At 35.8% G+C, this 15,843-nt stretch overlaps 1 protein-coding gene across 1 annotated transcript; it reads right to left on the bottom strand.

Annotated features, from left to right (window-relative positions):
* Positions 1–591: 591 nt before the first annotated feature.
* LOC139967261 (wee1-like protein kinase 1-A) lies at positions 592–14,594 on the bottom strand. The gene is made up of 10 exons (XM_071970862.1): positions 13,225–14,594; positions 12,750–12,828; positions 10,649–10,818; positions 9,460–9,581; positions 8,828–8,974; positions 8,029–8,148; positions 7,328–7,413; positions 6,139–6,306; positions 5,136–5,281; positions 592–4,196 (listed from the first exon to the last, which is right to left on the bottom strand). Exons 1-10 carry the CDS (start codon positions 13,872–13,874, stop codon positions 4,064–4,066), a joined length of 1,821 nt encoding a protein of 606 aa, XP_071826963.1. The 5' UTR covers positions 13,875–14,594; the 3' UTR covers positions 592–4,063.
* Positions 14,595–15,843: the final 1,249 nt, after the last annotated feature.

Here is a 15,843-nt window from a genome sequence, read left to right as displayed (position 1 = left end):
AACCAGATTTGTTCTATTTCTGAAATACAAAGAACAATGATTGTACTTGCATCTATATAGGGCCTACTGTTATATGGGTCTATATTAGGGACATGGTCAATCTTAAAGTTGTCGTATCGACTTTGGAGAGGTACAGTTGAAGTTTCAAGATGTTATTGAGTTTTCCAGATTAAAAGTTGTAATGTCAAGATATGACGTATTTTACCATGTACCTGAATACGACGCAACAAGTTCAAAGTTGCTATAACGGTTTCAAATTCAATAACGAATCGCTACATCATAATAACGTGTTTCAAATTTGTTATAACAAATTGAATTTCAAACTTGTTATTACGAATTTAGAATTCGTTACAACGAATTTCAAACTATAGTAATTATATGAATTGGAAAGTACGTAAACTACGTACTTCCACAGGTTCCTATACCGGGCCACCGTAAACTAGCTACACAAACCAGTGCCTAATTGGACACTGTAATTCTCTAGCTATCTAGCTACCAGTTGAATTTGATTTATTGTACAATTGTGATATTAAATACATCACTGAAACAAAATAGTGAAGTAGAAGGAATAAAAGACAAGCAATGCCAGTATAATGGTTATGTGCTTCTTATTACATATAATATACTTTTGATTACAACAAACATTAGTGTATTCAGTCCACAGCCTGGAAGATCATCTTAAAATCCTTACTACAATACTGCATAAAAATAAAAAAAATCACAATAGAAAAAAAAGAGAGAAATTGTTACATATCAGAAGGGAATGTGATGAAAGAAAATACCTTGTTGGAAGAAATGAGAAAAAAAATTGTTAAAAAAGATGTGAAAATTGCAACAGTAACTCCCTTCCATCTGGCTAAGATTATGAGATGGTTTGATTTATTCTACTTTTTGTGATTTTAATTTTTCTTACATCATGCAGATTTCACATAAAATTCAGAGAATGAAGAAGTAGAAAGAAAACTGCAATTGAAGTGCCAGAAGTTTATTTACATGTTTTTTTTTTTATATTAGATATGATGTACTTTTGATTATACAAAAGGCCTTAAGGGGTTTAATCTATGGACAGGAAGATCAATTAAAAAAAATATGAGTACTGCAATGATTGAAAATGAAAATACACAGTAGAAAAGAAAAAAAAAAACAAGAACTTAATTATATCAGGAAGGAATGTGAAATAAATAAAATACTTTGTAAAGGCACTGTTGGTGGTAAAAGCATTTAAAACAAAATTAAAAAATGTAAAAATGAATGTCTTTTAATCCTTGGTTTAAACTATGTAATAAAAGTCAGTGGTTTTCATTAGACCTAAAAAAAAAAATGCTGTGCAATGAAAACTTATGACTCATTTATGACAAAAAACAGACAGAAGAACAAATAATAAGTTGTTAGTAGCATATGTTGAATTACTGCTTACAATACCTCATTCTGTGCTGAGAATTGAATTACAGCTTTAAAAGCACCACACTGTGCTGGGAATTGGTCACAGTAAAATGGAAGCATATTACACTAAAAGGAAAGATAAACTACTGAAAATCAACTATTTTTTTGAAATCATCCAAATGTATTTAAAGATGAATCTATCTTAATCTGTTTGCATTGAAGAATTTGGGCTGAAGTTGTTTATTTCGTTAAATGTGGTGATGAATTATTAGTTAATACAATTAATTTCTTATGAGAGGAAGAATGACTTGCAGAACACTGCACAGTTAGTAACTTCAGAAAATCTTGTGGGAAAGGAATATGAAACAAAGATAAAAACAAACTACGTTTTATACTTGCTAGACAAAAATATTTATTTACTCTTAATTTTGTAATTCTTATTTTAAAGAGTACCATAATGGTATGTGATTTATGAATAAAACATGAAAAAGACGATAATTGATGAAGAATAAAATATCTCATACTAATAACATTTTATTTTCAGTATTGTTAGAGCTAAACATTAAAATCTTTTAAAAAACTCTTGCATTGACTAGTTCACACATATATCCAGCAATGATAACAACACAGATAAAATCAATTGATTATTTCATTTGCCCATCTAAAATGTTATATGTCTCAACTCTCAAAACCATTCTTCAAGATGGAAATTAAACCAGTGTTACTTTGTGACTAAATCTGGACCTCTAAATAGCATATCTATCCCTATCCAGGAATTCAAGCAGAACCTGTAAGCCTTAGCACAAAACAACTAGTGTATCAAGTTTGTTGCTGATACATCAAAGACATATTTAGTAAGTGTAATATCATTTTTTGTTGTTGATAAATGGTTGACAAATTAAAGAGAAATACCAGACATTTACAAGCTGAATTACCCTGATAACATCATCCATTGTGTTTTTGTCACATACATTGACAAAATATCACAAAAGTTGAATTTCAATATCTTCACAATACAAAATGATATAAGTATCTGGTTTTGTCAAAAGATCAGAACTTTGGCTAAGAAATCAACTTCAGCTACCAGAATATCCTTGTCGTTGATCACTGCATACTTTTGATGAAGCTAATTATCATTCTTAATATTAAGATAAGATCATATTCTGTGATAGTTCAATTAGTTTACAAGGTTGGATCAACTTGTTTGTTAGTAATTTAGTTCAGTTTTAAAGGGTAGTAGGAGTGTAGGGTAGTAGGAGTAGTTGGGTAGTAGGAGTGTTAGCTCAGTGGTTTACGCCGGGCCTTTCAATCATAAGGTCCTGAGTTTGAGACACTCAAAGATTAATGTATGTTGTCCAGTTACAGAGTGGTTGACAATTGACAATTCATAATCATGGACGTTAAATATAAATCTAAGAGACTGACTTGGGTCAGCTTGCGGCTTTGATAAGCCAATGATGGCTTCTTCGCAAGTTCCTGCTTGCAGGAGGATCTTAAATACATACATACCAAGGGTAACACAAGCAGTTTTGAAGTAATCCTCCAAGTATAACATCACAGCTTATTAAACAAATTTTAAATTCACAGACGCTGCCATCCCTTTAAGAACCTAAACACATGTAGGTAAGTTTTCACCAATCTAACTCTTTTCCTTTCCCTTCCTTGTGTCAACTTTAATGGATAGGTTTCAACATATTATATAAAGAAGACTGGTTAGTACTTACAGTAATATTTATGGCAAAGGATACATTTTGATAAAAAAGTTATTAAATTCCTGTACAAATTATGAGGGCATTTATTATCCTACATACCCTTCTAACATACAAACTCAATGCTTGGTGAATTGTGTTTACTTGTGTATATTTCATTATATATATGACATGTAGCCATCATGCTCTTCTGTTATATCATGAGTCATGACAGTGACTGGTTACAGTACTGCAGGTTAAAAAATCTGCTAAAATGTCTGCAGCATTACACATTTGGATACAAGTCAAGGTTGACAGTGTTATTGAGGAATTGTATAACTCCAATGGGGTAGTTTCTGAGACCACAAAATAATGGCAAAGAAAGGATGAATGTGGATACTTTATGATGTAAAGTGATATTAAAGTAATGCCCCCAAAAACCAACATAACGCGAGCACACAATGTAACTAAAATGCCTTCAAATACCGCCCCCCCCCCCCCACACACACACTTCTCTCTTATTACTTTTAAAGATAATAAAGGGATGACAAGAGATACAAAGCTGCTATTAATAGTTTCAAAGATTCAGGAATCACATTTTCTACAACAACTTGGATTCATGTAGAAATGCAGGGACATTTTTGGAGAGAGAATTTTATTACAATGTTACAAACATGTATAGAGTTTTACTCTGTGAAATCAAATTAAAAGCCAGTGAGGAATGCACATTTTACCTTTTCCTTCGTGCTTTCAGCATACAGTTTCTAACATATCCAACATGACTGGTACTTTAAGCCCCACCTCTGTTAAATGCCTAGCAGGTTACATGCATCCAATGTTATACATAGTACATGACTATCCTCTTTCAGCAATAAGCATCAATGGAGAAACTCAAGCACGAGTCAACATTTTACCATCTTCAGCAAATTCATCGCCTCTGTGCTACTTGTTGAAGTAAGCTTTGTCACTTTGTCCTTGGCAGATCTCTTCATTCAATAAATGGTCACACTCATACTGCGGTTGACTTTCTTACCAACCATTCGAGAACTGTTTACTACTGGATGTTGAAACTTTGCACTTGTCTTGTCTTTGTCTGATGTGGCATTTCTTGCTTCTTTAAGTTTTCTGTCAAAAGAATCGTTGAATTATGGATTAGGATTCAACCTGCAGTAACAGCTGGCAGACAATTAACATTCATAGTCAGTGTCCTTACTGTGGTCCTGTGAGTTAATGCAGAACATTCATCAGGCTGGTAAAGTAGTAAACAACCCCCCAAAATCCCTGCCAACTGCTAACACATCATTTACTATTGTAAACTGCAGCACTACAAATTTACCGTGTGTTTGTCATTGTGAACTCTATCTATAAATACTGAACGTATGTGTCCCTCCCTAACAAAGTCAATCTTTTCAATACATATTCCTGAAATAAGTTTCATTGCTTGCTTAGCAGCATGCATTCTACTATACTCAAACCCCCAAAATGTTGGAGGCTCCTGTTTTCTACTGGCAGCTTTAATTCTGTTCGTCTACACTCTTTTGCAGCATTTCTCTATACATTTTGCAGTAGATAATCAGTTTGTTAACAGTTTTAGATCTCTTTGACTTTCAATATTCCTGTAATCCTATCCCTTCAAGTAATCATCCATATTTATTTTTTCCTCCTTGGTCCTTTTTTCTCTTTCTTCTATTTTTCCTGTCTCCTGTCGATGTGTTCATCACATCTATGCTCAACCCACAGCCGTTTCAGAAGCCCAACAATCTACCTGTGCCACTATCGACTACAGCAGAGCTATTAGTAATTTATCGTTCCTGCTATATACCTTAAATGTGTGCTAATGTAGTCTTTTTTTGTTTCAGTTACATGCAAGGATCGAAATGCCAGGCTCTCTAATTTTTGTGTATTTAAAGTTCACACTGGGCTCTTTGCAGTAGATATGCAGTTTGTTAACAGGTTTTCCTCTCTCCTTGTTCTTCTATACTTCATGTCCTTCTCAGTTTACATGTAATATTGTAAGAACATAGTACATTTCATGTCAGTGCAATGTACCTTTATGTAACATACCTTGATAACACAACATTCTGGAATTTAGCAGCATTTAATTCCTTCTTCAGTTCTGTGAAGATGACATTGGACTGTTGGCATAGAATTGAATGCTTGACCAGGGTAAGAACGGACGGTCTCTCTGAAGGGTCTGATGCCACCATGTCCTTTGGAAAAAAACAAAAACAGTGAATGATATGAACAACAGAACACCATTTAGATTAGTGAAGGAGAAATAACTCACACACAGAAGAAACCCCACAGATGCAAACACTGTTCATATTCTAGTCTCATTCAAATTAATTTCTTTAAACATACTTAAAACAATACTCAGCATATTGGTAACAGCTAGGGGATGTCTAAGTTTAATAAGCTGTAATTATTGTAACAATAGCATTTTTGTAATCACACATGTGAATGTTAAATATATCTGCAAAGCATTTCCACATATTTTGTCTTGGTTCCCTCTCTCATAAAGCAGTTTGCGATTTTGGTTTTGAAATTATATTTGTCACAAAACAATTAAGATACCAATTTTCTGTGCATAGAAACACAGCTAGACTGACTGTTGTTATTGGAAACCTTCAGTGTTATACTTCTACAGTGACTTTGCACTGATCTAGCCCTCCCCAGTGCTACCTTTTTACATTTACACAGTGAGTGTACACTATGTAGAGTGTTACACCAGTGCAGTGTCAGTACACTGCCTAGGGTAATACATTTGTACAGTCATGGTAAATTATCTACAGTGTTACATTTGTACAATGCCAGCACAGCACCCACCATGTAACATTTACACAGTGAGTGTAAACTATGTAGAGTGTTATATCAGTGCAGTGTCAGTACACTGCCTAGAGTAATACATTTGTACAGACATGGTACATTACCTACAGTGTTACATTTGTACAATGACAGCACAGTACCCACCATTCAACATGAGTACAGTGAGTGTACACTGCCTAGAATAATACATTTGTGATTGCCTACTGTGTAACATTTGTATAGTGACACTAAGCTGTCTTACCTTTAACAGTTCATTCAAATCATGAGATAGATGTCTGAGTGGGCCAAGCATCCCTTCTCGGATCCTGTGCCATTCTTCACCATTCTTGGGTAATGGACCCCCACCGGCACACTCATAAACTGAGAGGGCCAACGAGAAAATATCCCCCTTTGGGAGATGAGAGTAATCCTGGAAAGAGAAAAATACAGAAATTTTCTAACTTTAAAGCCAAAAGTTTTAGCTATTTTCTGTTAATGATTACATTCCCAATCTAAAAGATTCATCTAGTTACCACAAAAAATGTTTCAAAAACATGAAAATCATGAAGTTCATGGCCTCCAAAAATATGTGGTTAGCCAGTTCTCAGGCTCAACAGTCAAGGCCAATAGAAATAAAACATTGAACCCTAATTCTTAAATGCACCAGTAGGCTAGTTACAATCTAGTCGAGGTGTTGGTGTTACTTGCCTTCAAGCCAACACAAACATTTCACTTACCTGTTGTGACATGAACAAGCAAACAACCAAAATGATTCATCTAGCTCATTCAATTACAAAATGGCCAAATTGCTAAATAAATCCACAGATGTTTATCAGGATTTTCTTACAGAGGAACCATAGTAGTTTATAAAGACAATATTTAAACTAAGAACTGCTACAAAATGGTTGAACACTAAATAATTCCCTGGTGCACAAAACCAACCGTTCTGTCATTTAAAAGTATCTCTGGGACTGAGCTGGGCCTGCGGCCTCATACTAATAGAGTTATGGATAATGGCACTTTAAGAATAATATTTGACAACATATGTCTCAACTCTTCAAGAAATATGGATCGGTATGAATTATAAGACAGGCTTGTATGCTTTTATTACAGTAACGTAAAAAACATGACAGATCAAGCCAGTTATCGTAGAAGTGTCTAGAATGACATTTTCTGATTCCAGACAAAATTCTAATCCTGCTAAATGCTTTGGGTCAAATACAACATGCTTCAGAATGACAAAACTTATGACGTCTTTGATGGCTTGACTGTAAAGGATCAATATATTTGCATTAGAAGCTTCTAATTTACGTGGATGACAAACTTCTCATTTAAGGGGACGAATTCCACTTGATTAAAATTGAAGAAAACAGGAAAGTTAATATTAATGATACAGATAATTTTAATATTATTATGTTGTAGTACAACTGCATGGCAAAGATCTGACTTACCTCTTGCAAGATTTCATTTGGTAGGTATCTTATATCACCCTCTTCAACTTTTGGGTCTAGTACTGAGGTCACATGACCAAGATCACCTACAGACACACAAGAAAAATGGGAGTAAAAAAAGTTCTATAAATTAATATGTGATGAAAATGTAAGTTATCTTATTATCTGTTTAAAATCATGCTTTGATATGACATGGCCATCTCTGATCAAAGGGGAGGTCTACTCTATGTTTGTTTTGTCAGATAGATGAACCAATAGCAGACAAGCTGGTTTTGTTCCACAAAACTGTGGAAACTCAATACTTTATGGTGACTGCATTGTCTGCGGAGGACAATGACATTATCTGTAACTTTTGACAGACTTACATCAACAAACAGAAAATAAATGAAATCGAACTTTCTTACTCTTAATAACGTGGCATTGAATCATTGAACAGACACGCTGTAATTTGGTACTTGTACCCTCTCTGTAAGTCCTGTGGAAATGGCAGTCAATGCACTATACTGGAAATGTATCAAGCTTGTGTCCTACTGATCTATAACAATTCTGAATGCACACTAACCAAACATACTTCTTTTTGCCCACAAAAAAGTTACCATACGTTGTGAAAATTACCAACAAAATAAATAAATGAAAGAACAAAAGAAAAATTTAAATGGTATTAAATGGCATAAGAAAAAAAAAGAAAGAAGAGTTGTTACCAATTTTATAGATGGGTGAGGTTGGTGATGAGGTGAGTTGCATCCTCTCATCCTCAGGGATCTCTTGGATATCTTTAAGCCTATCTTTCACACCAGACTGATGGGAGATGAAGATGTTTCCTATGAAAGGATAGAAAAAAAGTAGGATGGTGAAAGGAAATCTTCAGTTCAAAAAGCTGTTGGCAAATTTAACAATCCTTGTAGATCTTACTCCAAATACGATTGCAGTTAATTAAACCAAGAGCCCTTCCTATACTTCTCACCAAAGAAAGTTTAAAAAAAGCTTTAAAATGAATTCATGTTATCCGTCACTTTTTATATAGCATTAGTTTAAAAAAAGCTTTAATTTAAAATGAATTCATGTTATCCGTCACTTTTTATACAGCATTAGTCAAGTGTGTCAGCAATTTGGAAATTGCTTTTGTTAAATATTAAATTCATTACCGAAAATGAAACTATTGAATCTATGCAAGATTGAAACAAGCTAGAGTGAAACAAGATAAGATTGATGCCTTTAAGAGAGAAAGAACAGTACAATGACAAAAGTGTTCTAAATATAACAACACAGAAGAGGTCCCACTGGCATGATCAACAAACCTGAAGTAGTTTCTTAACAAGCAACGGGGGGGGGGGGGGGGGGGGCAGGGGGGGCAAGGCTGATCAAGACAGGACCTAGATAAGTATCAATGTGCCAAATTGATAAACAGTTTGGTATCTAGTGGTCTTCGCACTTTCCTCTGCCATCTTCTCTCCTCATACCATTCTCCATATTTTTAAGGGACATTTGAATGATTCTTACCTGGTTTGATATCTAAATGAACGAGGCCTTGGTTATGGATGTATTCTAACCCTTTAGCCACTTGGAGTAAGATCTCTTTGAGTTGTGGCTCTGAGAACATCTGTCCCTCTACATGATTCCTGGCAATTACATCAGCCAGGCTACCACCTGAAAAGGATAAACAGAAACATTTGATAAATTACAATAAAACCCAGAGAACCAAACACTCTAAGGTAACATCTAGCACAACTGATCGATCATTATTTACAAGGCCTAGAAGGTTTCATTAAAAATTACAATTTATGCCTCCAATGAATGTGAACACTTTCACCAATTCAAACTTACAACCTGTAACAGGAGTAAAATGATTATCATAATATACTTAGTTGATTTTCACTAGTAACAATACACAATAGAAGTTAAGCTTTTGGATCAGAATGGTATGGCTCAGCTGCAGCAACTCAATCGAGAGTTCGGACCAAACAATTGTTGTACATTTAAGTGAACAAGTTCAGTTGAGACATTTACAACAGGTTCCTATAACATTAATTAAGTTACCACATATCATGCTGGTATATTAATTTCTCGCTGTGCAGTGAGAGTTACATTCATGAAAGGTGTCTTAAATCATTTAAAAGTAACTCTAGACTCACCATTACAGAATTCATTCTGTATAATCATGTGATTATCTTCAGCCCATGCTGAGAAATACCTGACTACATGAATGTGAGCCCCTAAAACTGCATGTGCATAAACTTCATTTAGAGCCATTTTCCTGTAGAGGAGAAAATTTGATGAGTATTCGAGCAAGTTTTAACTCATAATATTACCTTAGAGAGGAATCTTTGAGCTGCACTTCATTAAAAAAATATATATCACTATAGAGAATAATATTTGTTTTTTCATAAGTGATTTTCTGAGCCCAGTTTGACAGATTACATTCTAAATATCACAATAAATTTGTAAAAACCTGAGAGTAGCAAGCAAAGAGTTTTCAGAACACATACATCTGTTACGATGTTAGAAGAATTTGTAATATGTAATACTATCAATTTCAGACTAACAGATGTTATTGCAATACATAGTATAGCTCCATCTTGCACTAAATGCAAAAAACCGTATGTTGTTGTGCCTGGCGATACGGAGCTCTGTTACATTGGACACACTACCAGCTGCATTAATATACTGTAGCTGCAGCCTTGCATTAAAACCAGATGACAATTCAAACTGGAATTATTACAAGAATGTACTCTAAGAGGTCTAATAAATATGTCTGATGTTACAATCAGCCAGTTATTGTCTTCCACCATTTCATCATAACAATGACTAGGGAGTAACAGTTGCAATGTTTTAACATTTGATTATAAGGCTAGAAGACAAACTGCTCCCTTGAAATACATTGTCATTCACACACCAAATGCTGATGTTTCCTTTGAAAGCAAAAAGACTGTCCCAACATTTCAGTGAATGTTGCGATATTTATACAGTACACTACCAAAGTGGTATCTGTTCAATAATGTGTTTGTGAAGGATATTAATGCAATGGCAACCAACACAATAATCAGAAGTTATCCACAGAAATAACTAATTGTAATGTTGAGGCTGTGTAATAATATACTTTCCACAGAATGATAACAATATGTTACACACCAATGACTGCACAGCATTAAGTTTTGTCACATGTGGTCAATGTTTGCAGGATAAGAGGCATCAAGATTGAATGTTACTACTTCAGAATCTGAGTGAAACGGCCTACAATTACCTGATCATTATTAATATTACTGTAGACATTCCCTCAAGGCATTTATGTAAGTACTGTTCAAAAATTAATAGAAAACTAACTCGAGAATTGATCCAGCCACAGGCTTCTTTGACTTCTTGACAGCGTAAGTACAACCATCCAGTCTGTTGACACATTTATAGACAGAACCAAATTCACCGCATCCGATCTTGCTGATCTCTACAAACTCTGCATTGTATCTTGATATGTTACTATCATGGATAGCAACTCTCTGTCAAACAGAAGGAAAAAAAGGGCCTGCTTGAGAGGTATTGTAAAGGGTCCTGTTGCCTTGACAACTACAATAAACTTTCAGCTACAGCTTTCAATCTGGTGGTAATTTACTTTAAAGGGTGTGAAGACTTGCGCAAAAAGAAACGTCTAATGCCGGTAATCTGACCTAGTTTCGAATGAGGTGTAACAGAAGTGTTAGGCACCACCATCGATCCCAGAAAATACACACACAGTTTGCTACCTTCGGTACTTAGACACTAGTGTACAGTCAGTTCATACAGCTGCAGTCAATCCCCACAGCACAGTTTACACACGATAGATACAGCGATGGACATCTCAGGTCCAGCTAAAGATAACAAGGTATCACGCTTCTTTACTGTCTGCATTTTGTAGCGACAGGAACAAAACGTCACTTGCAAGCAACGGAAAGTTAACTTTTTCAGGTGGCCGCACACGGTTTGGGGCGAGTCTTCAATGCCTTTAAAAATTAAAGACATGATAAAGTACATGAAAAGTCAAAACAATCTCTTGTAACCTTTTTCCTAAAAAAATCACAACAGTAATGATGAAACTACAGAAAACCCTGAAAGATTTGCCATTGCTGTAATTATTCAAAGCACCACACCTAATTTGCGGGACACATCTTCTGTACAGAGAACAAGACAAGTTTATAACTTAATACTTAGAAGTCTTCTGCCAATGAGTGGTAAGGAAGTGAATATCTAGCTTGATTGTTGGTAGCCAGTTAAGGGGAGAGTCCAGAGGAAAATATATTTTCGACTGATGTAAGAGGAACACATTCTCAGCATCCTGGTGAAATCTTGCATTCAGTTCCTAAATGGGTATTTGCAAGACACTGATAACTGAAATGACTAGTTTTAATGTACTTAGTGTTCACTTAGTGTTCTTCAGAGCCAACAGGTGTGATGTCATAGTTGCAGACTGACAGCATAATGTTTTGTTTCACTTTTTCATTTTAATGTTTTGAAACTGGATTGGATAGGGGTTTCAATGTTACCTGTGGGATGTGAAGTTAACAATATGCCAATGTTGGTACAGTATTCATGCTGAGATGCATCACAATTTTGAAGCAGAAAATTGCAGTTTAACTTTTGCAGAAAAATTTAAAACAAATTTGTCAGAGTGCTTTTATGACATCACACCTGTTTGCTCTAAATTCAGTTCTGTTGAAAATCATGTGAACTTCAATTGTTGTCATCTTGAAAATGGTGCTTAGGCATTGAAATCGGGATGCCATATGTTCCTATAGCTTTCATCAGTCAAAGCCAGGTAACTTCTTTTTTGGACCATCCGAATTTTAAGTAAAAATATTTCTATGACCTGATCACAACTAGTACAAGCATGATTAAAAAAAACAAAGCTTTTACGATTACAATGCACTTTATATCTTCTATGCAAAGATATAGAACTGATATAATTTAAGAGGCATATGTAGTTCAGCATGTGTTTTCTCAAGTTCTCTTGCACAGTACTACCTACATGTTACTACAGCTTTTACTTGTGACTGAGATGATTACATAGGTCTGTTTATATGATCACTTGTTAGATGTAGCCTCTAGGGGTTTTCCTATTGCTTAACAATAGTAAAGAAAAACAATTATATTCAAAGTTGAATTTCCCCCTGAAACTTCTACTGACTTTTGTTGAAACACCATTGGAGATGTATTTTGTAAATAAAGTTCTGAAAGAATTGATGTATGGAATTTAATTTGAAGAAATTGAATGCTTAGTCTTTATCAATTATAAATCTTTCCTAATGAATGTCTTCAATATACTGATTATAAAAGTGTAACACTAGTAGCTTATTGGATCTCTTCCAGCTTCAGACATCCAGCTTTTTTCTAAAACAGTGGTACTTGATTGTGTGAGCCTTTCTAGTTGTAACTTCAAAACACTTCAAATACCTACCTTGGATGGATTTTCAAATTCAGTGTCACTAAGATCGTATTCATCATCCATTGGTTCAAGTTCATCTGTGATACTATTTCTGCAAGAAAGAACATTGTAAATATAGGCTATGAATGCCACATTGACTCAAGTCATAATTTTTGCTGCATGTGTACAATGAATACTTTATTTGATTTAGCCTAAGAAAGTTGATTCCCTACCTAGTTAAAACAAAGTTCAATAGGACTAGGCTACATGTGTATCATGACAAGTTTCCTCAGAATATTATTTCTACATGTGGCAAATTATTGATATTACATCTGATGCAAGTGAACATATAATAGATCCATGTTAGGTGGTGCACTGAATTGTCACAAGGGGGAACAGGTAAGTAGGCTAAGGCAACATTACACAGCAAAGAGCAATTACATTTGATTTTAGACTCCAGTAGCAACAACCCTAATTTCTGTAAAGTTAGACTTAAATTTTATCTTACTTTCTCTCTGGTCGTTGACGTTTCTTAGCAGCTCCGCTTACATTCATAACAATTTGTGGGGTAAAAGGGTTGACATTTGCTGCAGCTCTTCGACGAGTTCGAGGTGCTATCACTCCTTTCGTTTCTCTACTTCTTGTGCCTCCTGAAAACAATCTGCCTGCTATGTTACGATTTCTTCTCCTTTCACTACTTTTTTGTTCTTGTTGCTGTAACAAAGACTTCGGTGTTTGAGGAGAATCAAACAGGCGTAAATTTTTCAGCCTCCTATGAGGCGGAGTGCCATTAGTACTAGGCCTAGTATTAGTAGTGTAACAAGACCTATCACTAGTATTGTTGGACATAAACGAGATGGTTTTAGAGTTGCTAAGCATACTAACGTCAGGTGAGACTTGGATACCTAAATCTGAGTCTACAGGTGATTCAGACCTTCTTAATGTCCTACGAAAACTGTTCTTGGAGCTTGCTTTTGGTGTCGCTAAACCTGGACTCCAACAGTCTGGGCTTCCTCCAAATGAAATGTCCCTGTTTTCGTCTGACAAATTTAAAATTGAACAAGAACTGTCCAGTGAATGGTAACCAGAACTTTCGTCCCCATCATCACTGTCACGACTAAAATTAAGCCTTTGAACTGGTGCTTTAACGTTAGGCATTTTCAGATCAAGGATAGCCTAGGCTACTTGCGAAAGTTTAAAATTCCAGGCTCACAAAAGTCAGTCTTTCTCTATCTACTGCTATTACTAACAAGCCTAAGCCAATCTAGACTTACAAATTATACAAGTTAAGATTACAGAGTAACGGTAATCCAGTCTGAGCACTTAAATTTAAAATAGCTGTCTTGCGCAACTTCAATCCCGGTTGATCACCAACAGTGATAACATGTTATAACGTAAACTCCAAAACAACATCAGTGACGTGCGATCATACTGTACTTGAGGTATGGTGTGTATGCAATACATATACACAGTACAGTATGGTAATAATACCTTACATACACTCACATACGTACACGTTGTACATGTTACTCTTTCATAAAATGGCGCCGACGTCTCTGTATGCCATATGACATGCGCGCGTTCAGAAAATCAACCAATCACTGACAAGGAATTGATTTACGATTTCTAAAGCGGTTAACTATAAAGGTTGTATTAGGGATTGAAGACTCACTGAAAATGAATCACAACAAACATCTTCGGCCAAATAAAACACGAATGGTAATTTTCAAGCTGATCAACTTATAACCCTTATATCCATTCATTCATTACTAATAACATACGATTTGTAGATGATAAACGCACATGAACTAATATCCAAAATTTGTGATTAACTGTTTTCACTTTTAGGGCATTACTGGATTACTAACACCATAGTGACTGGCTTCGTGAATGAAGAGGCGTGATTTCCGCGTGACATCATTGTTATGGGCGTGTAGACATGGCGGTAAACATATCTGTTGGTAAATAATGATGATTCATTTGCCCTTATTATGTGATGTCAAAAGTGACGTGTCTGAAATGACGAGAATTCCAGAAAGTTTACTCGTTCTTACGCGAATTCAAAGGTTACGTCATTGCCATTTGACCTTTCATACAACTATAGTGAATCCTGACAAATCACCAGATATGACATAGCAATTTTTCACCTTCCCCTCAACTGCAATATGTATATCGATCCCTTCTGTGTTCTGAGATGAAGGCGAGCTGTTCTAGTACAGGAGTAGTAGTCTTGGGCTCTTAGCCAAGTCTCTTTTTGTCAGTTTGTCGCGTGCAACCGTACATGCCTCAGTGTCCGTTTCTGCCTACCACGAATGTGCTTTCCCACTGTATTTTACATGCCCGAGGATCTGTCCGATACAAAGGTTTTAGACATTTCCAGTAGGGGCTATAGCGCTAACAGAGGCTAAATCTCAAGCAGTAGTACACAAATCTCGACTGTGTCCAAATCTCACATTGACTGCACGTAAAACTAATCTAAAAAAAACCTTAGTCCGTGATCACTGAGAGGTTGACAAAGTTTTGGCCCCCACGGGAAAACGCGACAACCTTTCGCCCCCAAATTCATACAACGTTTAGAGGGTGTATACGAAATTTATCACAACCCCCTTCACCGGGCTAATTCCTTTGTATAATAGGGGCAAGGGTTTCGTCAAGCACGAACGGATCACGGACTTAGGTTTTTCTTGAAAATCGCTTTACTTGCTAAGTCAATGGGTGTAAAATTGGCGCTATAGCCACCTCTCGACATTTCTCCAAAGAGGGGCGTGAACTTATACAAACTACAAAAAACTTTATTCATATTATTATTACGAATTTGGGTGTCAAGTGATACAGGGACGTAGCCATTGGGTGGGGGGGGGGGCGGGGTGGGAGCAGGGGGAGTGACGGCTTCTTTTGCAGTGTCGATTTTTTAACTGTTGTTTTTTGCCGGTATTAATTCGATGTAATACCGGTATTAATTCTATTTAACGTCGATATTGATTCTATTAAACGCCAGCTTATGAAGCTGCATGGTGATTGGCTGAGAATTAATGCTGGTAATCAGTGGGGTAGGAAGGTACTTTTGAGTGGGGGGCTGAAGACTGATGGCCGGCCTGGGGGAGGGGTCTAAGGGGAGGGGGTGTCC

The sequence above is a fragment of the Apostichopus japonicus genome, chromosome 1 (assembly GCF_037975245.1).
Source record: "Apostichopus japonicus isolate 1M-3 chromosome 1, ASM3797524v1, whole genome shotgun sequence".
Classification (NCBI taxonomy): Eukaryota; Metazoa; Echinodermata; class Holothuroidea; order Aspidochirotida; family Stichopodidae; genus Apostichopus; species Apostichopus japonicus.
Note: the sequence above shows the minus strand (reverse complement) of the source record. Positions and strands in the feature narration are given on the sequence as shown.

Bases quoted from the DNA above. Each gene is read 5' to 3' on its own strand.
- LOC139967261 (XM_071970862.1), bottom strand. From the start codon at position 13,874: ATGCCTAACGTTAAAGCACCAGTTCAAAGGCTTAATTTTAGTCGTGAC. The intron at 12,829-13,224 runs GTAAGATAAAAT...TCTTTCTTGCAG, and splicing joins CGTCAACGACCAGAGAGAAA to AAATAGTATCACAGATGAAC. The intron at 8,149-8,827 runs GTAAGAATCATT...ATCCTTTCATAG, and splicing joins TCATTTAGATATCAAACCAG to GAAACATCTTCATCTCCCAT.